We start from the raw sequence: 25,838 nt of genomic DNA, 5'->3' as shown, positions 1-25,838 counted from the left end.
CAAAAAATAACCATAAGTAGAAACTAATAAACAGGAAACCCAAAGTTTAGGTTATTGAAATTAAACTAAATCTTATCAAATACTGTATCTATTTTAAATTTCTAGTTCATTTTCATAAAATGTTACTCAAAGATCCTTTTACTACTCTCTCCTTCCTTTTCCCATTCTCGGAGACTTTAGCCAAAAAAAAAAGAAAAACAAAACCCAAAAAAAACCCCACCAATGACCAACAATGAAGACTTAATTTCAGAAACAGCCTCATTCAACTGTTATAAAGGAGCAAATACTATACAAACTTCCTCTTCACCATATTTACTAAGCTCTTAATTTCTGCATATTAACAACTGATTTAAAAATTTTACCATCTTGATTTATTCTAACATGAAAAGAACAGTATCGCCTCTGTGACAGAAACACATATACTCTGCTTTTTAATAATTTATAGGGTCTGTCACCTACTGACTGCTGTGACACTGGGTAAACTACTTGACCTCTTATGCCTTGGGTTCATCATCTGTAAAACGAAGACAGTATGCAAATCAGATGGGGTTGTTAGGAAGCTTATATGACACAATCCATGTTAAGTACACAGAATAACGCCTGGCTCATAAACCACTTAATGTTCACTATTGTTCTTATAGTCTTAACAAAAAAAAAAAGAAAAGATACTTCTGATTAATGAAACTAAGAAACATAATTTACTGAGAATCTAGCAGATAATGAGCATATAGCACTAGGTGTTTTAAATACAAAAGCTCTAAAAAAAAAAAAAAAAATTAAATAAATAAATACAAAAGCTCTAAAACATATAAAAACTGAGGAAACTGCAAAACCCCCAAATTTTCTACTGCATTTTCCTGAAAATATCAAAAACTTAAAACTTAAGGGAAAAAAAACTCTTCTGGAATGCCCAGATAATTTAATGCTTTGATCTTTATTTCAAATGTGATACTGAAATGGACTTCTTGGAAAATTCTTAAGAATGAGAGAGGTACCACACATATACTAGATTGAGGGGTGCCAGGAGGAATGGAGCTGTGAAAAAGAAAGACCTGAGATTAAGAATACATATTTATTTTAGGAATGAGTTCTGTTCTAGTTATCCTTCTAAAAATTTCTTGGTATAATATATTTTAGCCATGCAATATTAAAATAAAAATATAAGACTAAAAAAAGTAATTCATACACAGGACACGGGGTACTAATGAACTCCAATAACAAAAACAAATTTAATTCCCACACTGATTTCCACTGGTATTTCCTCTTTTAAAATTAGTATCTCTATGATTCCCAGACATACTGATAAAATGTACAAAATATCATGTTCTTTCCCAAGCTCCTTTTCTCTTTTTAACATTTTAATGACACTAAAATGGATTTTTATCTAAGAAACTAAAAAATTTTTTTCTTGTTTTTTACACTAAAAATTTAAAAATGCTGCTTTCACCCTATATAAAAAGTGCATCTGTTGGAAATAATTCAAACATTAGAGTATGCAAAATTTAAAAATCAAGTTTTCTGTGATCCAACCCCAGAGATAACCACCCAGTTTAACCAATTTATAGTTTTTCATGTTGTTTACACATACATAAAACATAAAGCACACATTTTTGTTTTTTCTGAGTAATGATGGAATCATATTCCATTCTGCAATTTGTTGATTCCTTCTGCTAACTACACATTTGCATTATATGAATGGATGTGTGACAAATTCCTATTCAGGGGCATTTGGATGTGGCCCAGGGTTGAGTACTATGTTGGAACACATTCCCTGTTATCAGACAGCAGGGTCAAAGCCACTGATGGGATGTGCTGTCCCACACTCACACCAGGCTGTGTGTATTACTAGTCTTCAGAACTGTCAGTTCGCTGGGCATTTTAAAAACTATTAGATTAAAACATTTATGTTTTTTTGATCTTTTATAAGTGATCTATTTGATCCTTTGCCCATTTTTCTAGTATTATTTTTTTCCTAGACTTCAAAGAGATCTTGTACTTTAGCAACAGCAGTCCTAAGACTGTTTTATTAAACTAACTGATACTGTCAATTGTAAATCTAGAAAATGATCTTTTTTTTTCTTTTGTGGCTACTGGGTTTTATCTCATATAAAGGATCCATTCCAAGCTTATCAGTGAATAAAAGATTATATGTACATAACATAAATGTACTTAGGCTAGCAACTTATGTTTCTTTTTTAATGTTTATACCTTACTTATTTTGGAATATGAAATGAAAGGAGTTCAAGTAGGTTTTTTTTTCTTCTTTTTTCAAATAGCTATCAGTTTTTCCAATATCATTTTATTCTATCCTCTCTTGCTGAGTTAAAATACTGCGTTTATACAAACTCTCAGTTATAAATGAGTCACAGGTATGAAATGTACAACACAGGGAATAATTATATAATATCTTTGTATGTTTAAATGATGACTAGATTTACCATGGTGATCATTTTGAAATATACATAGAAATACTGAATCATTACGCTGTATACCAGAAACTAACATAGTATTGTAGGTTAATTATATTTCAAATCCACAAACTCACAAAAAGAGATCAGATTTGTGGTTACGAGGCAGGATATGAGGGGGAAGGGGGATTGGATTATGACAGTCAAAAAGTTCAAACTTCTAGTTATAAATAAGTACCAGGGATGTAATGTACAACATGATGAATATAATTAATACTACTGTACATTATATGAAAGATGTTAAGAGAGTTCTTATCACAAGGGGAAAAAAACCTTTTTTTCCTATTTCTTTAATGTTGTACCTATATGAGTTGATGGATGTTGATTACCACACTTACTGTGGTAATCATTATCATGATGTAGGTAAGTCAAATCATTATGCAGTACAACTTAAAACTTATACAATGCTATATGTCAATTATATCTCAATAAAATTAGAAGAAAAAAAGGCAACTGTGGGACAAAAGGGGAAAAATGAATAAGGTCTCTAGATTAGTAAATAGTATTAATGCTAACTTTCTGGTTTTGATCCCTGTACTATGCTTTACAAGGTGTTAACATTAGCAGAAGCTGAATGAAGAATACAAGGAATGTCTTTATGCTATCTTTGCTAAGCACTCTGTACATCTGGTAAGTCTAAAATAATTTCAAAATAAAAGTTAAAATATGTAAAACTAGGATGATTGAGTATCTTTATTGTCTGGATTTAATTGTGAAAAGGCTATTCCCTTCATTAATCAATTATGAACTAACTCAATATTTTTAAAATGTATCTTTGTAAAATGCCATATTATCTGGCAGGGTTAAAGCACTCTCAACCGCTCTTTCAGTTTTTCTGCTTTTTCTCGTGACTGTCATGCATTTATTCTTTCATAAGAATGATAGTATTGTCAAGTTTCAAAACAACTTACTCAAGTAAATCTTCAGTACCTTTCAGCAGACTGTTTTTCTTCCTCCTACAGGTTCCATATGCTCCTTTTAAGATAATTTCTTAGTGTATTTTTTTTTTTTTGGTTCATGTGAATTGGATAGTTTCTTCCAAGATTTTTTATAACATTTGTTAAAATCTATTCAACAGTTTCATTTTACTTTCAAAATCTTATGAAATTACTGTTATTTGTGCTTATACAAGAAAGCTATTAACTTATATGTGGATTTTGAAATTTCTACTTGTTGTAGTCTCTGTATTCAAAAACTTTTCACAGTTAATTTCTTCCCCATTCTCAGCAAAAAAATAATTTTGCCTCTTTGTTGTCAATATTTTACTACTTTTGTCTGTCTAGTTATATTGGTTCTTTTCAGAAAAATACACATAATGATAAAGCAAGCACCTATGTTGTGTATACAGCTTTCAAAGGAATTTCTTTCACTTTAGGCTTGATATACAATTTTTTAAAATCATTTTGAGGGACTATCTATTTAAAGACATCAATCCAGATGAATATTATGCCTTATCAAATAATTTCTCTTTTGATCTACGAATATATAGAAGTGTATTACTAAATTTTCCTAATTTTGACTAATCCTTACATTCCAAGAATGAACTTCCTTCTACTTGGTCATGCTGCTCTCAGAGAACTAATGTGATTTCATTTGTATCTGATTTCACTTTTTTCCCCAAGTATTTTTTGTATCAATATTTATAAACTGATACTCAACTGCAGTTTTCTGTTTTTATTTTTTGACTTTGGAATCAAAGATTATTCTGTCCTGGTAAGACAAACTAGGAAGTTTTCCTTGATCTCCATACTCCGTGATAATTTTTTTTGGCTTTACTGCACAGCATGTGGGATCTTAGTTCCCCAACCAGGGATCAAACTCATGCCACCATGCAGTAGAAGCGTGGAGTCTTAATCACCCCAGGACTGCCTGGGAACTCCTGGAATAATTTAAAGGGTGAAAGAATCTACCTATGGAATTATCTGACCTAAGTACTTTTTGGACTGAGCTCTCTGACATTAAAAAAAAAAAAAAAAAACCTTCATGTTGTTATCTACTTAAACATTTTATCTCTTCTTGATTTCATTTAACTAATTGGTATTATCTTGGAAAATTACTCATTTCATTCAGATCTTACTATTATTATTTGTTTTTGTTTTAGTTATTTTTTGACTGCACCAAGAGGCTTGTGAGATCTTAGTTCCCCAAACAGGGACTGAACCCAGGCCCTCACCAATGAAAGTACAAAGTCCTAACCTCTGAACTGCCAGGGAATGCCTTCATTCAGGTTTTCAAATTTATTAACAGAAATGCACAAGTCTTTAAATTTCCTCTATATTTTGTATGTTGAGCTTAATGCCTTTCTTTTTCCTTTATTAGGACAATTGGTAGTTTATCTCATTGAACCCATCAAAGTCTCCTTTTCAGTCCTGCTATTATGTTTTTCAAGTATTAATTTCTCTTTCCTTTATAGTTCCCTTCTTTTTGTTAGGCTAAAGTTTTATATTATTACTCTTTTTCTAATTCTGAAGTTGAATACTTTATTCATTTATTTTTGAGAAGGGGTGTTTTGAAATTAAAATTCTTTTCTGTGTGGCTATTATCTACATACCTTTTCCAAGTTACAACTGTCTTCAGTTCGACTGTCCTCTGAGTTGTCTGTATTCTTCTCATCATCCGCTTTATCTGCGTTTGCAAATACAGAGGCCACTCGGACCACAGGCAAGGGCACATCTCGAGGGACAAACCTAACCGAGCTGACGGGCATGGTCCACAGTTTAATTTTCTTAAAAGATTTGGTTTTGGCAGAATATCGTGATTCACAGACAAAAACATCCTCATCTCGAAAATTTTCTGGGCATAATTTAAAGTATTCCTGGTGCATATAAGAATAAAATCAATTAGGTGAATTTTCTGAAAACCAATCAACCAAAAAACACAAAAACACCAACCAAGCAAAGAAATAAAAGCTAAAGTGTTAAGACTTTTTGACAACTAACAACAAATGGTAAATGGTTAGAGATCAGGAGTATTTCCTTATATAGAATGGCATTACTTAGTATATTCTATTTAGCTTATTTAGTTTACCTCCCTGATGAACAGGGAGGCCTGGTGTGCTGCAGTCCATGGGGTCGCAAAGAGTCGGACACGACTGAGCGACTGAACTGACCTGAAGTTTTACCAACTGCCCCTATGACAGTACATTAGTATTTTAGACAGCTAGTTCTTTAAAGCTTTGAGCCTGTGCCTATAGTAGACAGACAAACAAAAAGTACACCATATTACCTAGAACCACACTGAAGATTTAATGATTCTTCAGAAAATGTCATCTTTAAAAATTTGTCTGGCAATATAAAAAAATTTAAGCTAACTGCATATAGCTATATAGCACAGGCAGCAAAGGGTCTTTCACTTTTATGCTCAGATTTATTTTTCCTCAAATCTTTACATAAAGCCAGAGACACAGCCTAAAAAAATTCAAACAGTTTTAAACAGAGCTATTCATTTCGTAAATATCAATTTTCTGTGGTTGTGAAACTCCATGTGAACTCCATGAAATAATTTACTGTTTGGGGATTAACAAGTTTCTTACCTTGACAAACATGACCACACATTTTCCTAGAATTTTACTAACAGGAACTTTATTGTAATAGTCACTCTTAAAAACTTCTTTTTCTAGAAATTTCCGTGTAGCCAAATGGAATGTTTCATTTGGCCGATAAAACCAACAGCCATACAACCATTTTTCACCTCAAAAACAAAGAGGGAAAAAGAGAGAGAATTACCATTAATGGAAATAACATATTCTTTGTAAAATGAGCAAATACTCCATCCAATCTGCCGTGGGCTGAACCAAGCAATGTGCTTTTAGGCCATGGTTCCTTAACAGAATTATCTTAGAAGAAATAATACTAAAAATACTAAAGTGAAATCACACCTAAAAATGCTACTTTCCCCCTTATAGTAAAAGAAGTAAAATAAACAGAACAAGGAACGGGATGGGACCTACTCTACTCTGCTGGGTCAGGACACAGCTAAAGCTGTGTGCTTTAATAAGGATGTAAGACATACTAAAGGACATATGTAGCACTTGGGTTAAAGAATACAAAGGTAAATACCTTTGTATTTATGATGTATTTATGAAAGAATTGGATTGTCTGGATCACACTTCTGCTTGGTTTTGGCTTCATTAACTCCTATTCATTCTCTGTTTCAAGATAAAGCCAACTGTTCTAGGAAGCCTTTTTGAAATCAAATTCGAAGCCAAATTCTAAGCCACATGTCTCTCTATAACAATTTCTTCTTTATTTGTGACTTTTACCAGAGTGGTTTTGCCAGGGACAAAACACAGACCTTTTGTTCTGATTCTCGGCCATCCTACAGGGTTTGGCTCCTGGATTTTTTTAATAAGTATCAGTTGAATGAATGAATCTCATCTAGACTTCAAGAAGTTGCGTCTCTTTTGACTCAGCTATGCCACTGCCCAACAGAGCTCGATCCTATGTTCCTCATATAGTGGGTATTGAATTGTACTTATTAAGAGTGTAAAACAACTACTGTGGAAAGGCATAAAGATGTCTGAGTTACAATTTCCTTCCCTGAGAAACAAGAGGTAAGATAATCACATCTCACCAATTTGCTCCCCAATTTAAAATGAACTTACCAGCAGAATCTTCCCACAGTCTCTCAATACAGACGATATGCGGTTGTAGATTGACCTCTGAGGGCTCCACATAGACGTAATCTCCAACATGGTACATGCTGTTCTTAAAGCTGCAGTCCTGGCTGTATGTGCGATGTAAGCCTGAGAGGCCTGCAGCTCCTGAGGAATCTTCACTCTTTTCAGCTTCTTAGGTGAAAAAGAGAAAAATGTTCTCATGAAAGGGATGTGGCAATCAGATGCAGGATTAAAACTACACGTACTAATACATTTAATTCTTTTCCAGATACTCCAAGGCAGGATTCAGGACAAATAGTATGATATACACATTCCTAACAGTCTCTACTCAAAATTGTCTTTTAAAATTACAACCAACTGCCATTAATTTAAATAAATACATAAAGTATCTACAGAATAAAAATAATCACCATAATAATATATGCTCACTGTAGTCATTTTGGATGATACAGAAAGGTATAAAGAAGAAAACAAGCCACTCATAAATCATGTGATCCTAGAGATAACCTTGTATGTACTTTCTTGCCATCTTAATACCTCTGAAATTTCTTTCTTCTGACTGTTATTACATGGTTATGTCACAATGAATGGAATCTTAGAACTAACGAGACATGTATTTCATACAACATACTGTAAACTATATATGAAAAGTATTAGTCACTCAGTCGTGACGGACTCTTTGTGACCCCATGGACTGTAGCCTGCCAGTCTCCTCTGTCCGTGGAATTGTCCAGGCAAGAATATTGGAGTGGGTTGCCATTTCCTTCTCCAGGGATCAAACCTGTGCCTCCTGCAATGCAGGCAGATTCTTTACTGTCTGAGCTATCAGAGAAGCCCAGAAACTGTATCTTTATACACTTAATATCATAAAAATTTCCTCTGAGATCAAATGCTTTTCAATAAGATTTTTAGTTTTGCTAAAGAATATTTTTTAATGGCTTCCATATCACAAGCTGGAATCAAGATTTCCAGGAGAAATATCAACAACCTCAGATACGCAGACGATACCACTCTAATGGCAGAAAGCCAAGAGGAACTGAAGATCATCTTGATGAGGATGAAAGACAGGAGTCAAACAGTGGGCTTAAAGGTCACCATTCAAAAAACTAAGATCATGGCATCTGGTCCCATCACTCATGGCAAATAGATGGGAAAAAAGTGGTAGCAGTGACAGATTTTATTTTCCTGGGCTCGAAAATCACCATGGATGACGGCAGTCATGAAATTAAAAGACGCTTAATCCTTGGAAGGAAAGCTAAAACAAACCTAAACAAAAAGCAAAGATGTATTAAAAACCAAAGATGTCACTTTGCCAACAAAGACCTGTTATAGTCGAAGCTATGGTTTATCCAGTAGTCATGTATGGATGTCAAAGTTGGACCATAAAGAAAGCTGAGTGCTGAAGAACTAATGTCTTCAAACTGTGGTGCTGGAGAAGAGTCTTGAGAGTCCTTTGGACTGGAAGGAGATCAACCAAACAATGCTAAAGGAAATCAACCCTAAATATTAATTGAAAGGACTGATGCTGAAGCTCCAATACTTTGGCCATCTGATGCGAAGATCTAACAATGGAAAGGACTCTGATGCTGGGAAGGACTGAAGGCAAAAAGAGGAAGAGGGTGGCAGAGGATGAGATGGTTAGATAGCATCATCAACTCAATGGACATGAATCTGAGCAAACTCTGGGAGATAGTAAAGAACAGGGAAACCTAGCATGCTATACAGTCCACGGGGTCACAAAGAGTCGGACATGACTTAGCAACTAAACAACATGTAAGCCATCATTTACAAACACCATAGTTTTTTCTTTAGTAAAAAGCTTTGCCATTTCTTTGATTACTTCATTCGGATAATTTTTCATAAACAGAAGATCTGGAAATAAGCACATTAAATGTTTTTAAATGCATGTTCCAAATTGACCCCCAAAGTCTATACCAATCTAAATCCATCACTATTTGGCTACAAGGGAGTGGGGGTCTGTTTCTCCATTCACTCTCTAACACTGGTATTATACATTTTAAAAAAAGTTTTGACAATTTTGGCGGAAAATGTTGTCTAGTAGTTGATTAATCAAATGAATCCTTGTGACATATGCAGTAGATTCACAAGGTTCTTGAGAATTTTATACCAGCAGAAATGCTGCCCTGAAAGGGACAGAAAGGCACAAAATGAAAGGCTGGTGACCCCCCCAACTCTAGAGACTGGTGACCCCCCCCAACTCTAGAGACAGGAAACAGGCTGACAAAACAACTCAGGTACAAACATGTGCTGCCTTTCATGAGAAAAGATGATTCGGGGGTAAAGTGTGGAGCCACAGAGAACTAGTTCCAGGCCTTGAAGCCTAGTATTTTCTCCTGCAGCCTTCACTTCTTCTGTTTCCGCTAAGGTTCTTTTTTTTGTTTTGTTCTTTATCTTAACATCTTAGAGAGATTTCACTTAAATATTTGGTCCATTTAAATAAATATCTGCTTCTATTTAAAATGTTAAAACACTTAAAAAGCTGACTGGAAGCTCTCCAGCATACACAGGCCAGCATACACAGAGCTGGGTGAATGATGGATTTCACTGAGGACCAGATGTTATCTTTAGTTTTCCCCCACTGCCTGCTGCATTTTTCAAGAGAAAAATTCTCCCTGTCCCAAGATTAAAAGCTATTCTAGGAGATCAGAAGTTTAGAAGGTCAGGGGTCTCACTATTTAGTATAAATCCTTTCCTAACTCCCCTCTTCAGAACCATACCCCAACCCTTAGGTCAGCCTGGTATCCCTGAGTCTGGACACTTCAGGGATGAACAGTCAGAGGAAGGGTGGGGAGGTAATCTAGAGGTTCAACTCCTTTAGACTTTCAACTCAACTTTTTGCTTCCAGTCTTGCATGCACCTTCATTTTTCAGGTGTACAGGGCATTCTAATGCTTGCGCCTTTCTCAACAGGAAATGGCCTAAGGTCTTTATCCAACGGTAGCCTTGAAGCCAGCATTAGCTATCAATTTTTCTAGCTTCTAAATTTTAACTGCCATCATGTTCTCTTCCACTATTTCCTTCGCTTTTTTTGAGGGGAGTGAATGATTTTGTGCTTGTTTTAAAAGCCCCCTTTCATCATTTGAATCGTTTTGGAAGGAGCAATGGTATCTGCATACCATCTGCCCATGTTTATGTAGTCTTATTTTGCTTACTGAGCCAAGTAGGAATAGTTAGTTCTGGCATTTAATATAAAAAAACAGGGTGTGTGACATCTTGTTTCCTTCAATTTCCACTGATTATTAAGAAATCTACTCCGTGACTTAAAGACAGAGAAGGCTGACTGACATACAACCACCATTCTTTTCAGCATTTTGCCATCTTTCAATACTCATAAATAACTAGTTACAACAACCTTCAGAGTACTCTGCTTCTAAGCTTTTCCTACTCCATCCTTCCAGTGCTGACCTCACATTCTACGGCAAAGTACCACTTCCTACCTACCTCCAGTCTCATGCTGGGGAAACAGTCTCTGAATTAGTGCAAAAGGTGAGTAATTACTGACAGGGATGCTCTGGCAGCCTCAGAAAGCAGTCCTTTGCAGCAATCCTCCTTTGCTCTCATCAGCAAAGGCTCCCAGGCTCAGAAGACAGGTACCACATTGAAAAAAGAAATGCAAGTCCCCGTCCCGGGATTCTCCAGGCAAGAACAGTGGAGTGGGTTGCCATTTCCTTCTCCAGTGCATGAAAGTGAAAAGTGAAAGTGAAGTCGCTCAGTCGTGTCCGACTTTTAGCGACCCCATGGACTGCAGCCTACAAGGCTCCTCCGTCCATGGGATTTTCCAGGCAAGAGTACTGGAGTGGGGTGCCATTGCCTTCTCTGCATTGGAGGCTACAACATATGAATTTTGGTGGGGGACATAATATTCAGTCTATGACAGCCTAATCTTAATAAGTCATACTTTTGCCAATTTTTGGTTTAGCCTGTCATTTGCTGAGAAAGGCGCATCAAGATTCTAATAACTGAAGTGTTTCCCTTTTCAGTTCTGTCAGCTTTTGCTTCATGTACTTTGCAGCCCCACTGTTAGGTACATTTTGTTTGCTGCTTAGTTTCTAAGTCGTGTCTGGCTCTTCTGCGACCCCATGGACTGCAGCCTGCCAGGTTCCTCTGTCCATGGGATTTCCCAGGCAAGAATACTGGAGTGGGTTGCCATTTTCTCCTCCATAGGTACATATACATTTATAAGTATTATATGTTTTTGACCCTTTTAACATTTTAAAATGTCCCTCTTCATCTCTAGTAATATTTCTTAAAGTTTATTTGTCTGATTAATATAGCCACTCCAAGTCATTATGGTTACTATTTGCATGGTGTATCTTTCCCCTTCACCTCATCAGCTTCTCGCAACTCCTCTACACACGGGCAGCTTTCCAGTTAACCAAGAATGTGTGAAGAGCTTATGTTAGTCCTTCTACAATAATTTTCAGGATATTCCTCAACATCAACTGTTACCTGGGGCAAGCAAAGCTGCAAGTTTACTCAGTTCATTCCTGCATCAACTGCTTTTGTTGGTGGTCAAGACACAAAACCACCCCCTCTTCCAGTCCAACACACACCCACACACACCCATGCACTCTCTCTCTCTCTCTCATCATCATCAATGAGCACATTCCCTATGGCAAAAAGCTGCTGGTTTCTACTGGCAGGTAGCCCTATGCTGGTAAATTCAGTCCTCACCAACCGGGTTCCTTTCTCTTCTCTTTTGCATATGCCACTGCTTATGAGAATTTGCTTAAATCAACTTATTTTGCTCCCTTTCCTGAGGAAAAAATTCTAAGGAACAGACTTGATGCCAAAGATAAATATGACTCTTGGAAAAGTTATACATTCTAGGTATTTTATGTGAACTCTTTTTTCAGGAATGATTAACTTTCTAATAAAAGTTCCTACTTTCAAATATTTCTAAGCTCTGGCAAGTGACTCAAGGTAACATTTTTAGGTTGATACAATTAAAATAAAAATTTCCTCCTCCTTAAGTGGTTCAACCAAAGTATCTACTTGTCTTGAGTCCATACAAGGACAGCTATGCTGTTGAACAATAGGGCAGAAACTTTGTGCACTCACTGCTGAGAATGCTTTTGAGCCTCAGCTGGGCCCCTTAGGTTTTTATTTACTAGCAGTATTAAGAGGTATTAAGCTGCCACGTTTGTGAATTAACTGACTCTGTTCTGGAAATACTAAGAATAAGAGCTGTGTCACAGACAACTTACAATCTTTCCCAGTCTGACGACTAAGCTGATACTGACAGAAACATTTCCAGCTTACCATGTCCATTTGGTAAGAGCCAACACCCTGAGTCTTCATTTATACAAAGAGAGGTCTACTCTACAGCAAGACCACCTAGGATAGAGTATAATGTTCCTTCACATTTAACAAAATGAAAAGAAACTAACCTCTTTTTTCTTCTTCTCGTTTTAGTTTATCTTCCTCTATTTCTTTTGGCAGTTTTTCCTTCTTTTCTTTCTCCACATCATTATGCAAATGTTTTGTGGTATAGCTGAGTGCTGGTGAAAGAAGGATCTCTCCATTTTTGCAGAGTTCATCACGAATTTTAATAAAAAACTGCTGAAGTTCTACCGCATCCTCATATATTTCAGAATCTGTCCTATAACAGCATCAAGAACATTCATTGACAATATGCTTCTTTCAAACACCCTGATCATATGTTGAGCATTCTATGAAATGCTTCTTTACTGTATTCATTGATATAGTGATAACTTCTGAGCAGTTCTAATATGGGTATCTCCTTAAAATTTGTTCAATTTTACCTCAGTGAGCCTCCTGCCCACCAGTTCCCATTTCCTTAAGGCTCACTCCCTGTATAGCTCATGTAAAATCATCCAGCTTCCTGGGGGAGAAACGTCGTACATTCACTACTAAGTTTGGCAACAGAAGAGGGATGCCAGAACCAAGGACTATACTAAGGCTTCATACCGCATCTAACACTTACCTGAATCTAATCTTGGGATTAATTCTAACTTTCTTTTAGTTAAGGGATCAACACACTAGTTAAAATATTAACAGAAGATTTAGCCTTTTTTTAGGGGGGGGATCTATATCATGGTTGTCTAGGCTGCTGCTGCTGCTGCTAAGTCACTTCAGTCATGTCCGACTCTGTGTGACCCCATAGACGTTAGCCCACCAGGCTCTCCTGCCCCTGGGATTCTCCAGGCAAGAACACTGGAGTGGGTATCTAGGCTGCTAGGACTCAGTAAATATTTGAACCTAAATTGCAAAGTCCTGAGAGTATAATAAAATGGGTGTAGGCCTCAGAGTTAGTGTTCATTTTAGTTCCGGAGAAATACCTACATAATTCTGGGGAACCAGCAGAGGCAACACAGTGAAAGATAGAAAAAAAAAAAAAATCATCTGTGTCATACTGAAAACTTTTAAGAGATTCTCCCCATTTATAAAATTAGACGATTGGGCAAAATGAACTTCATAATTTAGACTCAAAGAAATTTTATTACTATTTGTCATCCACTGTGTTGGTCTGAGGAAGGCCTAAAGATAATTCTATTAACTACTAGGAATATCAGGGCTTGAAAAATTATTCACAAGGATAACCAGAGACAAAGACTTAGCAGCAGTCATGGAGGCATTCTGGCCAGGGCAGTGTGGATGCTGCAGCCAAGCCCAGTCAGCTGCTTGCTGACACCGACCATTAGAGCATCTTACTCCAGAATGCTGACCACAAGCACAGGTGACCTGGCAACCTAAAACACTGCCAATAACAACCCAGATGGGTGTTTCTAGGAAGATTCTAAAATCTTTTCGGGTTACAGAAATGCTAACACTTGTAGGAAAGCAGTAAAACTAAAACGGGCCAAGGGAAGAAACTTCAATGACACTATTCTGATGCCTATTTTCTGAATAGAGACTTCTGAAGGCTGTTCACTTGAAATTAATTTTATAAGAGCTTATAATTACAAGTATAAAATTAAAACTGAAAATGCACTTTTGATAATCCATGCTACTTTCAAAGGGCAGATTTATAATTCCATCATGCACTCAGAACACTATAAAAACTACAAATTGTGTTAATTTTAAAATTACAAATTGTTTACTTCTGGGTTTTTCATTTAGTACTTTTGGATCTTGACTGATCTTGGGTAACTTAAACTGCAGAAAGTGAAACCTCAGACAAAGAAGGGAATACTGTAAAGTTACGTTGGACTCTACTCCAGTACTCTTGCCTGGAAAATCCCATGGATGGAGGAGCCTGGTGGGCTGCAATCCATGGGGTCTCGAAGAGTCAGACACGACTGAGCGACTTCACTTTCACTTTTATGCATTGCAGAAGGAAATGGCAACCCACTCCACTGTTCTTGCCTGGAGAATCCCAGGGACGGGGGAGCCTGGTGAGCTGCCGTCTATGGGGTCACACAGAGTCGGACACGACTGAAGTGACTTAGCAGCAGCAGCTACCTCCTAGGCCTCAACAGCAAAAGCTAATCAGGTCAATAATGGGAGAATGAAAAGAGTTTATTTCTTACAGATACAAATCTGCTTAGTTCCTAAACTAATCATGTCATCTATACAAGGAACAAAGCTGCTAATAATCTAAGAAAGAAAGAAAGTGAAGTTGCTCAGTCATGTCTGACTCTCTGCGACTCCACGAAGTATAGCCTGCCAGGCTCTTCGTCCATGGAATTTTCCAGGCAAGGGATAATAGAGTGGGTTGCCATTTCCTTCTCCAGGGGATCTTTCCAACCCAGAGATTGAACCCAGGTCTCCTGTACTGCAGGCAGACTCTTTACCATATGAGCCACGAGGGAAGCCCAATAATAATCTAAGAGACAAATGTATTGTGGAAGACTCATTCATAGAACTAAGCCCACGAAGTAATGGGGGTAGGGTATGGGGTAGGGAGAAGAGGAGTGACTTTAGATTTAAGGACTATTTAAGTAAACTGAGAACAAGAATAGAACTCTAAGCTCCATGAGGCAAGGGTTTGTCTGTTTTGTCCACTGGTATATTCCATGTATCCAGAACATGCTCGTAACTGGTAGCCATTTAATAAATATTTTTAGGATAAATGAAAACTAAGAAATGAATGCAGATTCTGACTGCAAGATGCACTCCCCTCCCGGCTTTATTTCTTCACTGTTGAAGAATAAGGACCATATCTTAAAACATGTCTCTCAGAGGCCTCTCCAACCTGACCCTAACTCTACCTATCCTGTGAACACATCGTACTCATTTCCTAATCTTATGCCTTTACTCACACCACTTACCTGATGTGAATCCCACCCATTTCCCCATTCTTCCCTGACATCTCATGCTCTTTAGAACCCTAAAGAAGTTTATTACTCCACCATCTTACTAAATACCAAGTCCTTAAATGTTATCTCATGCTGGGAACGATTGCTCCCTAAGCACAGGTGCTGTTCCAACTGTCAGACTTTAAGCTCTCAGAGCACAGAGCTCAAGTCTTACCATCCCTGGCTATACTGCTTGACTGGCCTCCTGGTGACTGGCTCAGCAGCAGCTCCCTGCAGTGAGGAACAAGATGAGTCGCCGCATTTACTAGTTGTGTGACTATGGCAAGTTACTTCTCTCTGTCGTGCACGTCTTCATATACAAATTGGAAGATTATCCCTTACCTATGATGGCTACAGTAAGGGTTAGAGATCGTCTACATGGTACTTTACAAAGGGCGAGCGCTCAATAGGAACAGCAAATATTACTTTTCACTTTTCTTTCAAGATCCAGAGCAAACCCAGGCTTCATAGAGTCCCTGGCTGGAATTACCCCATGCCCACTGACTAAAGGTCTAGCAATCAGCATAACAGATAATAAGCTCTAGGAAGGTAGGGTGTGTATTCTTAACTCTTTTATTCTCCCCAAGTGATCCCAAAAGCACAGAGAAGACCCACCATGATTGCAGAACTGAAACTATTTCCACAGCTGAGTATATGCTATTGTTGTGTGGCAAATATACAGCACAGATCAAAATTAGAAGGGGATTTAAGTTTGATGGAAATTTAAATTTGACTGCCTCTTCTTTTTATAACATTTAATGTCTGCAGAATGAACTTAAAAGTGACAAATCTGAAACTAAAAAGAAGCCCTTTGAGGAGTCTGAAATGGCAATCAAATTTAAATCAGTGTAAGCTCAGATCAATATTTTAGAGCTACTTTACTTAAAGCACACTTGCACTGAACTCAAACTTTAAAAGAAAATCCTATTATTATTTCTAATTAAAAGCATTCCATCCTTTTAAAATACATGTTCTATGAAAGGCTGTATTTTAAGTTTATCCTTTCAACATATCCTCAATTTTGTCTCTCATTTCTTCCCCTCATTGACCCAATTCAGTAGTGTGTCTTCTCTCCCCCAGAACATTCTTACTCTCTATACATTCTAATTAAAATTCAAAATAGCACCCCACCAACTGTACGCTGAAATAGCACATCAAAGCAAATTCTTTCCTCTATTTTACACCTTCTGTGTCACACCTTCTCAAAAAGAAATGACTTTGAAAACATACCGATTCATCCTTCTTGCCCTCTCCAATACTTCAAACATATGCTCTTGAAATAAATCAAGCCGTCGGTAGCGGTTATTTTCAACATTCTTCCTAATTATGTCAAAAGTAAGAGGAGGTTTGTTTGGAAAGCTAGGATCCACGGCAGGAATTTCTGCTAAGGAATCACTGTAGCATCTTCCTTCATCATCCTGATGACTCATGACTGACACAAAAAGATTATGGATAAGCTCCTGAATCAGCAAGGTTACATTTGGGACATGCGAGTCCTCATCTCCTTCTAAGTCCCTCCGAGTTTCAAGCAGCACTTTGTGTAGGACAAGGGCATCTTTGTAGATCAAAGACTCGGGCTCATTGTATGTACAGGCATTGTTAAACATCATGACGAAGTCCTCAACCATGGAGTCTATATCTTGGTATTTGTTGGCCATCATGTGACTTCGAATTTTTTCCATGTCCATGGGCTTTTTAATGGTCAAATAGTAGTCAGGCAGCTCGGATCTGGAGGGAAGCCTCAGAAATATGGCACTGAGGCGGCGACCCCTCTTATCAGTATAGTTCTTTACAGCTTCATAGACTTCATTTAGTTTCTGCTGCATTGGAGTCATGTATTTTGATTTTTTAGGAGAAATACCACTCTTCCTACCTAAAGAAAAAGACTTAATGTTAAATGAATAAAATAAAATAAATGAACCTAAATTTGTATAAAGTTGGTAGCATAACCCAAGGAAGGAATTATTTCAAGTGATGTATAAAACACAGTAATTAGCATTTTTCTAGTGAAATATATCCCATCAACAAAGAAAGAACTAGAAAAACAAACTATTTTCAGTACTCATATTTTTGGCGGAAAAGAAAGTACTGTTATGTTGAGATAGTTGTGAATAAGGCAGAATAAAGGAAATGAGCAGTTTTGTGACAGTCTAATTCCATCTCCTACGGTATCCTTGAGAACTGAGATTTTCATCAAGGAAAAAAAAGAGATAAAGACATTAAAACAGAGGACAATGAATAAAAACTTTGTGGCCTGGAATCTCAATTCAGAGTATCGATATGAATTTATGGTGCATTTTCTCTTTAAATATAAAATACAAAATTTCTTAGCTCTGTCCACTGAAAATTCTAGAAACAGTGACCAACCTAGTTGCAGTATACCCCTAAATAATTCTGACTATATTTTTAGAATACTGATTTCAAAAACTAATGTTATTAGCTCTTTTGCAAATGGTTGATTCCTAGTCTACACAAGATCAGTTTGCTGTATCTTGAGACGCTAGACAGTAAAAGTCTATCAACGACTTCTTACTATGGCCAGCTCAAAAGGCCACAGCAGCCAACCTGGGACAACATTAAATATCAACAAGAACCATAATTGCAATGGGTTAAAACTCAGGAATATGTTTAAATCTAGTAGTCCTTAATGATAAAAACAAACAATGGGGTAGATATTGCAGGATTTTAGTAAGCCAATGCATTATCTTGTCTGTATTTCATTACTTTGAAAACTGGTAAATGAAAAGGGAAATCTAGCTTTTATCCTTTCAAAAACCAAAACAATACATACAAACAAAAAAACCATCCACTGGGTAACCAAATACGGATGAGGCAGCTTTTCTACATAGAAGTATTCCAGTTAGTAACTGAACAAGCAGTGATAAAATTAAACTAGTACTACTTTACATCTCTTCAATCAATTTATGTAGCAAGCATCAATAGCTATTACCATAATTTAAAGAAACAACCAGATATTACATGCCACCTGACAGAAGACTATATTACCTCTTACGTCAGTTTCTGTGCCAAAGTGAGGGGAGAATCAAATTTAAAATCTAGGTCTGATCAACTACCAATTTATAGGAAATACAAAGGAACACGTGAATACTGCAGCAAAGGGATACAATTACCAAAACCTAGACTGTGGGAAACTACAGTACAAACCCAATTTCTTCAACAAACTGCAAGACAAAAAGGAAGAGATGGAGAACTCACAGACTAAGAGAACTATCAATCAAATGCAACATGTGGACCTTACTCAACAAGTTGAAACTGCATCTAATCAAGCCATTGAAGTTCATGTCCATTTGAAAGAAATAAGGAAAAAGTTAACTGACATCCTAAGGAGGACTGTACAAGGAAGTGACCAGGTTTCTAGAATCAACAGCAGGAGGATGAAAAAAAGGAGGAGGACTGCTCTGAATTATGAGTTTAAGTAAAACAATCAAATGCAATACACAGAACTTAACTAGATCCTGCCTGGAAGAAACCAATTGTAAAAATATATTTGTGAGACAATCAGTAAAATTTGAAAATTTATCAGGTATTAGAGGAAACCAAGAAATTCCTAATTTTGTAATGTGTGACAATGATGTCATGATTATTTAAGAAACTATCTGCATATTTTAAAGATGCATACTGAACTATGTAGAAATAAAATGACATGACTGGATGTGTCTTATAATTCAGAATAAAGAAAAAAGAAGGGCAAAAGGGAATACAGGAAGTAAGTATGGCACAATCTTGATAAATGCTGAGTAATAGGTATAGAGAGTGATTCATTGTACTTTTCTTTACATCTGTGTATGCTGCTGGCGCTAAGTCGCTTCAGTCATGTCCAACTCTGTGCGACGACATGGACTGCATGGCTTCTCCGTCCATGGGATTCTCCAGGCAAGAACACTGGAGTGGGTTGCCATTTCCTTCTCCAATGCATGAAAGTGGAAAGTGAAAGTGAAGTCGCTCAGTCGTGTCTGACTCTTAGCGACCCCATGGACTGCAGCCTACCAGGCTCCTCCATCCATGGGATTTTCCGGGCAACAGTACTGGAGTGGGGTGCCATTGCCTTGAGCTTTTCATAATGTAACATTGAGAAATGAAAAGAAAATTAACATTGCATGGTAAAATCTCCTCTCCCTGAACTTTAAAAAATATATATACGTGCATTTATATATATTTAGTTCTATATTTACTATTAACTAAACAGTAACTAATACAGTTACTATTAAAGTATCTGTCATTAGTTTCTTAACTTATATAGTTAATTTTAGTTTTAAAAGATATTATGTCCCTATAAATTAGGAGACTTTCATTCCTGCAAGTGAAAAATTAGAAGGTTTTCATTTCTGTATGCTTTTATAATTACATGAAAAAATAAATAAGTAGCTTAACAAAAAGGAATGATCACTTAAGCAATAAATCATACCCCAAACTACTGCAAATTCAGTTTAGTCATTCCATGTAAAGAAATTAAAGTTTGTTCTTTCCATTTTAGCAAATACGGCTCTAAAGAATATTTGACACCACCATCATTTGCTTGGTATTTATTTATATATTTTAAATAAGGCAGACACCTGTTCTTTAGCCCAATGGTACTAATTATTTTTGCTTTCTTTCTTCTCTTTACAGTTTTCTTTTTTTTGGATGTGGACTATCTTTAAAGCCTTTACAGAATTTGTTGCAATACTACTTCTGTTTTATGGGGTTTTTTTTTGTTTTTGTTTTTTTTGGCTGCTTGGGGGTCCCAGCTCTTCAACCAGGATCAAACCCTAACCCCTGCACTGGAAGGCAAAGTCCTAACCAATAGACTGCCAGTGAAGTCCCTCTCACGGTTTTTAACATAACAACCATTCACAGCCCACACTCAACAGACAGCCGAGTTAACTTACAGTACAGTAACTAGACATCTCTAACCTCTCAAATTCTGTCTAGGAGGGACTCACTTTTAATTCCAGTAACTTAGCAAACAGACCGAAAAACAGGAAGAAAATTAAAACCTGCTCCTATACTTTTTCCAGGCATCACATGTAGAAAAAGTATCCTCACTATTTAACATTTATAAAATGTCCACCGCATTCAAAAAAAGTAAACAAAACCTTTTGACGTAATATTCTTCTATTCCTCATGCGCTTTTATGTTTACTTAAAATACAGAAGAGAGTACTTGAGAGAAACCAAGAAACTCTGTGCTGGAGTGCAAATTCAATTATATTCACCAATTAATGAAATATTTCAGTAAATCAGGAAACAGCAACCCACTCCAGTATTCTTGCGTGGAGAATCTCATGGACAGAGGAGCCTGGCAGGCTACAGTCCATGGGGTCACAACAGTCAGACACAACTTAGCAACTAAACCAACCAACCCATACTTGACAGACTGAACTGAACCACGAAGTGTGAGGCTGCCTTACTCAGCTTGAGTTTGGGAGATGCCATGTCATCATCATCAGGCAGTGGGCCCAGCTCTTTCCTTTTATCCTTGAGTAACTTCTCCAGGATGTGTGCATCGTTGTACACCTATATTCAATTACAAATATAATTAAAATTATTTTCTAAGAAGCTTTCTATTAAAGTATAATATGTATCCATAAAGAAGTTTTAAAACACAGGTTAGGACAGTTGAGAACTAAAGAAATAAAGCCTGAGACCACAACAGAGCAACAAATCACATCTCTGTGGGGTGGGTCTTGGTTCATTGTTTAAAGCTTTCCAGTATTTCTAACGTGCACCCATGCCAGCTGAAGTTTGAGAACTACTGTAGTAGAATCAGTACAAGTTTCTGCAGAAGTTCTGAAACATATTTACATGTGCTGTTTCTTCATAAATCTCTCTTACACTGGACCCTCTAGGTAGCAGACTGAGCTCAATGGAAAGTAAAAATACATGATAGCTGGAGAAAAACATCTCAAATATTATTAAAAGAGATTTAATATCAGTGTGCATTCATAGCCTGGAATCTGATTTGTGAAAAGCAATAATCTCTGCTTAGTCTCTCTCTCTCTCTCTCTCTCTCTCTCTCTGAAGACTGAGCCAAGGGTGATAATATATAGCCATGGACAAAGTTACTCACCCAATGGCTTGGCCCCCACAGTTGCCTCCTCCCACCCCAGTCCAAAGGCTCTCCTCCCTGAATACCACCAGAGCAGAGGGACTGAGGGAATAAATGACCTCTCTTCTTTGGCAACCTTTCCTAAGGGTGGCTTTTTTCTCCACTGGTGGCAGACAAGTGGCACATTACCCAATGACACTGAGGACAGTATAAACCCCTATCACAGAAGAGAACCACTTCTCTGATTACAAGCACCCTCAGCACCTACTTTATTTTATATTCAAATGCAATAACATAAGAATGGAAATATAAATGATTTGAAAATGTACTTTCATTTCTGGGAAACTTAGAGTAGACAGAGAAAACTCAGAAAGGATCTATGGACCCCCAAACCATGTTCACTGCAGCATGTTTACAATGGCCAAGATACGGAAACAACCTAAGTGTTCGCGAAAGAGTGACTGGATAAAGAAAATGTCACAGACAGGAATATCATTCAGCCATAAAAAGAATGAAATCCTGCCATTTGCGACAAGATGAAAAACAAATCCTAAAGGCATTATGTTAAATGAAATAAGGTGAGACAGAGAAATACAAATACTATATGATCTCACCTCTAAGGAAACTAAAATACCATTCCTCGGCCCCCCAAAAATCTCAAGCTCATAGATACAGAGAATAGACTGGTGGCTGCCAGAGGACAGGCAAGATGAGTAAAGGGGTCAAAAGGCACAAACTCCAGTTATAAAGTAAGTAAGCCACGGGGACGCAATGTTCAGCATGGCAGCCATACTTAGTAACACCATACTGTATATTTGCAAGATGCTAAGACAGTAGATCTTCCGAGAAGGCAATGGCACCCCACTCCAGTACTCTTGCCTGGAAAGTCCCATGGACGGAGGGGCCTGTTGGGCTGCAGTCCATGGGGTTGCTAAGAGTCGGACACGACTGAGGGACTTCACTTTCACTTTTCACTTTCATGCATTGGAAAAGGAAATGGCAACCCACTCCAGTGTTCTTGCCTGGAGAATCCCAGGGACGGGGGAGCCTAGTGGGCTGCCGTCTATGGGGTCGCACAGAGTTGGGACACGACTGAAGCGACTTAGCAGCAGCCAAGACAGTAGATCTTACAAGTTCTCATCACAAGAAAAAAATTGTTAACTGCATATGGTGATGGATGTTAACTAGACTTAATGTGATCATTTTCTAATATATACAAATATTCAATCACTATGTTGTACCCCTGAAACGCATGTCACTTATACTTCAATTTATTAATAAAAAATAAAGTAGATAACGGATACTGAGTAGAAAATATATGAAAGGAAGACTATATCATAGCTTTACTGATGAAGAACTGAAAATCAAGATGCTTCCTAACAAAATCAATTATATAAAGGTGTGTTATTGAAAATATCCTAATATTTAGATTACTCTTGTTGTTTTTCAGGTGCTTATTTGTGTCCAACTCTTTAGTGACCCCATGGACTGCAGCACACCAGGTTTCCCTGTCCTTCACCATCTCCCAGAGTTTGCTCAAACTCATGTCCATTGAGTTGGTGATGCCATCCAACCATCTCATCCTCTGTCGTCCCCTTTTCCTCCTGCCTTCAATCTTTCCCATCGCTAGGGTCTTTTCTAATGAGTCAGTTCTTCCCATCAGGTGGCCAAAGTACTGGAGCTTCAGCTTCAGCATCAGTCCTTCCAATGAATGCCTAGGATTGATTTCTTTTAGGATTGATTGGTTTGATCTCTTCACATCCAAGGGACTCTCAAGAGTCTTCTCCAACACCACAGTTCAAAAGCATCAATTCTTTGGCACTCAGCTTTCTTTATGGTCCAATTCTCACATTTTTACATGACTACTAGAAAAATCACAGCTTTGACTATACAGACCTTTGTCAGCAAAGTAATGTGTCTGCTTTTTAATATGCTGTATAGGTTGGTCATAGCTTTTCTTCCAAGGAGCAAGCATCTTTCAATTTCATGGCTGCAGTCACCACCTGCAGTGATTTTGGAGCCCAAGAAAATAAAGTCTGCCACTGTTTCCATTGTTTCCCCATCTATCTGCCATGAAGTGAGGGGACCAGATGCCAGGATCTTCGTTTTTTGAATGGTGAGTTTTAAGCCAGTTTTTTCACTCTCTTCTTTCACCTTTATCTAGAGGCTCTTCGGTTCCTTTTCACTTTCTGCCGTAAGGGTGGTAATCATCTACACATCTGAGGTTACTAATATTTCTCCTGGCAATCTGGATTCTAGCTTCTGCTTCATCCAGCCCAACATTTCACATGATGTACTCTGAACATAAGTTATTATAAAAGGTGACAATATACAGCCTTGATGCACTCCTTTCCCAATATGGAACCAGTCTGTTGTTCCATGTTTGGTTCTAACTGTTGCTTTTGACCTGAATACAGGTTTCTCAGGAGGCAGCTAAGGCGGTCTGGTATTCCCATCTCTTTAGGAATTTTCCAGTCTATTGTGATCCACACAGTGAAAGGCTTCAGTGTAGTCAATGAAGCAGAAGATGTTTTTCTGGAATTCTCTTGCTTTTTCTATAATCCAATGGATGTAGGCAATTTGATCTCTGGTTCCTCTGCCTTTTCTAAATCCAGCTTGAGTATCTGGAAGTTCTCGGTTCATGTACTATTGAAGCCTGGCTTGGAGAATTTTGAGCATTACTTTGCAAGCGTGTGAGATGAGTGCAATTGTGTGGTAGTCTGAACATTCTTTGGGATTGCCTTTCTTTGGGATTGGAATGAAAACTGACCTTTTCCAGTCCTATGGCCACTGCTGAGTTTCCAAATTTGCTGGCATATGGAGTGTAGCACTTTTAATAGCATTATCTTTTAGGATTTGAAATAGCTCAATTGGAATTCCATCACCTCCATTATCTTTGTTTGTAGTGATGCTTCCTAAGGCCCACTTGACTTCACACTCCAGGATGTCTGGCTCTAGGTGAGTGATCACACCATCGTGGTTATCTGGGTCATGAAGACCTCTTTTGTACAGTTCTTCTGTGTATTCTTGCCATCTCTTCTTAATATCTTCTGCTTCTGTTAGGTCCACATCGTCTTTTATTGTGCCCATCCTTGCACAAAATATTCCCTTGGTATCTCATTTTCTTGAAGAGATCTCTAGTCTTTCCCATTCTATTTATCTAATTATATCATTTTATGGACTATCCCTAGAGCAGTATGGCAACTGAGGATAGCAGTAACAATAATGATGAAAGATTTTCGTGTCCTTGGCTTTCATTTGAGTGTTTGAATACCAGGCGCTATGTAACATTTTCTGTCAACGTGAGCTCATTCTAATCCCACAACAACCTTAATGCAAGTACTATTATTAACCCCATTTTACACATGAGGCTCAGAAAAGATGAGTTACTTACACAGGGATTAGCAAGATAGGACTCAAATCTAAGATGTCAGATTATAGCTGACAGTTTGAATCCATGGAATCCGTGGATTCAGACAGTCAACTGTAATGACATTTCAAACAAGAGACTTGAGACTCTATGGATTTTGGTGCTGCAGGGGTCCGGGAAGCCCTGGAACCAATCCCCTCCCACAAGGCAATGAGGGGTAACTGTACAGGGTATAAAGTTTTAACCTTTACAATGTCCTGCCTCTAATTTTAAACAATTAAGGAAAGACAAAATATTAAGCTAGTCATTGAGAAGAATCATTGCAGTTGGGCGTCTGTCAGGATCCCCACGTGCCCTTACCTGGGAGCCCTCCTCGTTGTAGTGCCTGGCGTTCCGGAACATCAGCTTCATGTCCTCTATCATTCCCTCCTCCCCCGCATATTTGTCATTGCGGATGTTATGCTCAATTATTTTCAAGTCCATTGGCTCCAAGATGATTTTATAATAATCAGGATAGTCCTTTTTGGATGGTTTAACCATAAATAGATCACAAAGTCTTCTGCCTGAGCCTGGCTCACGAGCTTCGAGAACAACATTGAATAAGATTTTCATTCGCTGCTTTCTTATGTTCTTTTTACTGTTGGAAGTGAGAAAGGGGAAAAATGAGAACGGGTGTAGTTTTCTTGATAGAAGAATGAATATGAAATAAAACAAATTAATCTTGTGGATAGGTGCTTCATAATGATTATAATTTATTTATTATATATGGCACAAACACAGTAAACATGCTGGAAGCTATAAGCAAATATTAGGAAATTTTCCAAAATAGTTAAAACACAGTGACTCTGGCAGGAGTACCTAAGAACACCAGACAAACCTGTTTAGAATATTTATGAAATGCAATGCTTGAAAAAAGTATTATCTAACACCAAAGAAAATGAAATTCTATTATCAATTTTTTGAAGAACAGAGCTAAAGTGGAATAAAACTGCTGATTCCCTACTGTTACTAACAGTTCTCCCTTAAATACACACACACACACACACAAAGAGA

General features: G+C 37.4%; 1 protein-coding gene across 1 annotated transcript in view; it reads right to left on the bottom strand.

The window, feature by feature from the left end:
- The window catches only part of PBRM1 (polybromo 1), a 106,935-nt gene that overhangs the window by 29,131 nt on the left and 51,966 nt on the right, over positions 1 to 25,838 (bottom strand). The window contains 7 exon segments of the mRNA XM_070360176.1: positions 5,020 to 5,283; positions 6,001 to 6,158; positions 7,072 to 7,257; positions 12,497 to 12,708; positions 16,598 to 17,240; positions 20,778 to 20,883; positions 25,146 to 25,422. Of these exon segments, the coding sequence (XP_070216277.1) occupies positions 5,020 to 5,283; positions 6,001 to 6,158; positions 7,072 to 7,257; positions 12,497 to 12,708; positions 16,598 to 17,240; positions 20,778 to 20,883; positions 25,146 to 25,422 (1,846 nt within the window).

The sequence above is a fragment of the Bos mutus genome, chromosome 22, assembly GCF_027580195.1.
Source record: "Bos mutus isolate GX-2022 chromosome 22, NWIPB_WYAK_1.1, whole genome shotgun sequence".
Classification (NCBI taxonomy): Eukaryota; Metazoa; Chordata; class Mammalia; order Artiodactyla; family Bovidae; genus Bos; species Bos mutus.
This window is presented reverse-complemented; position numbering and strand designations above follow the sequence as displayed.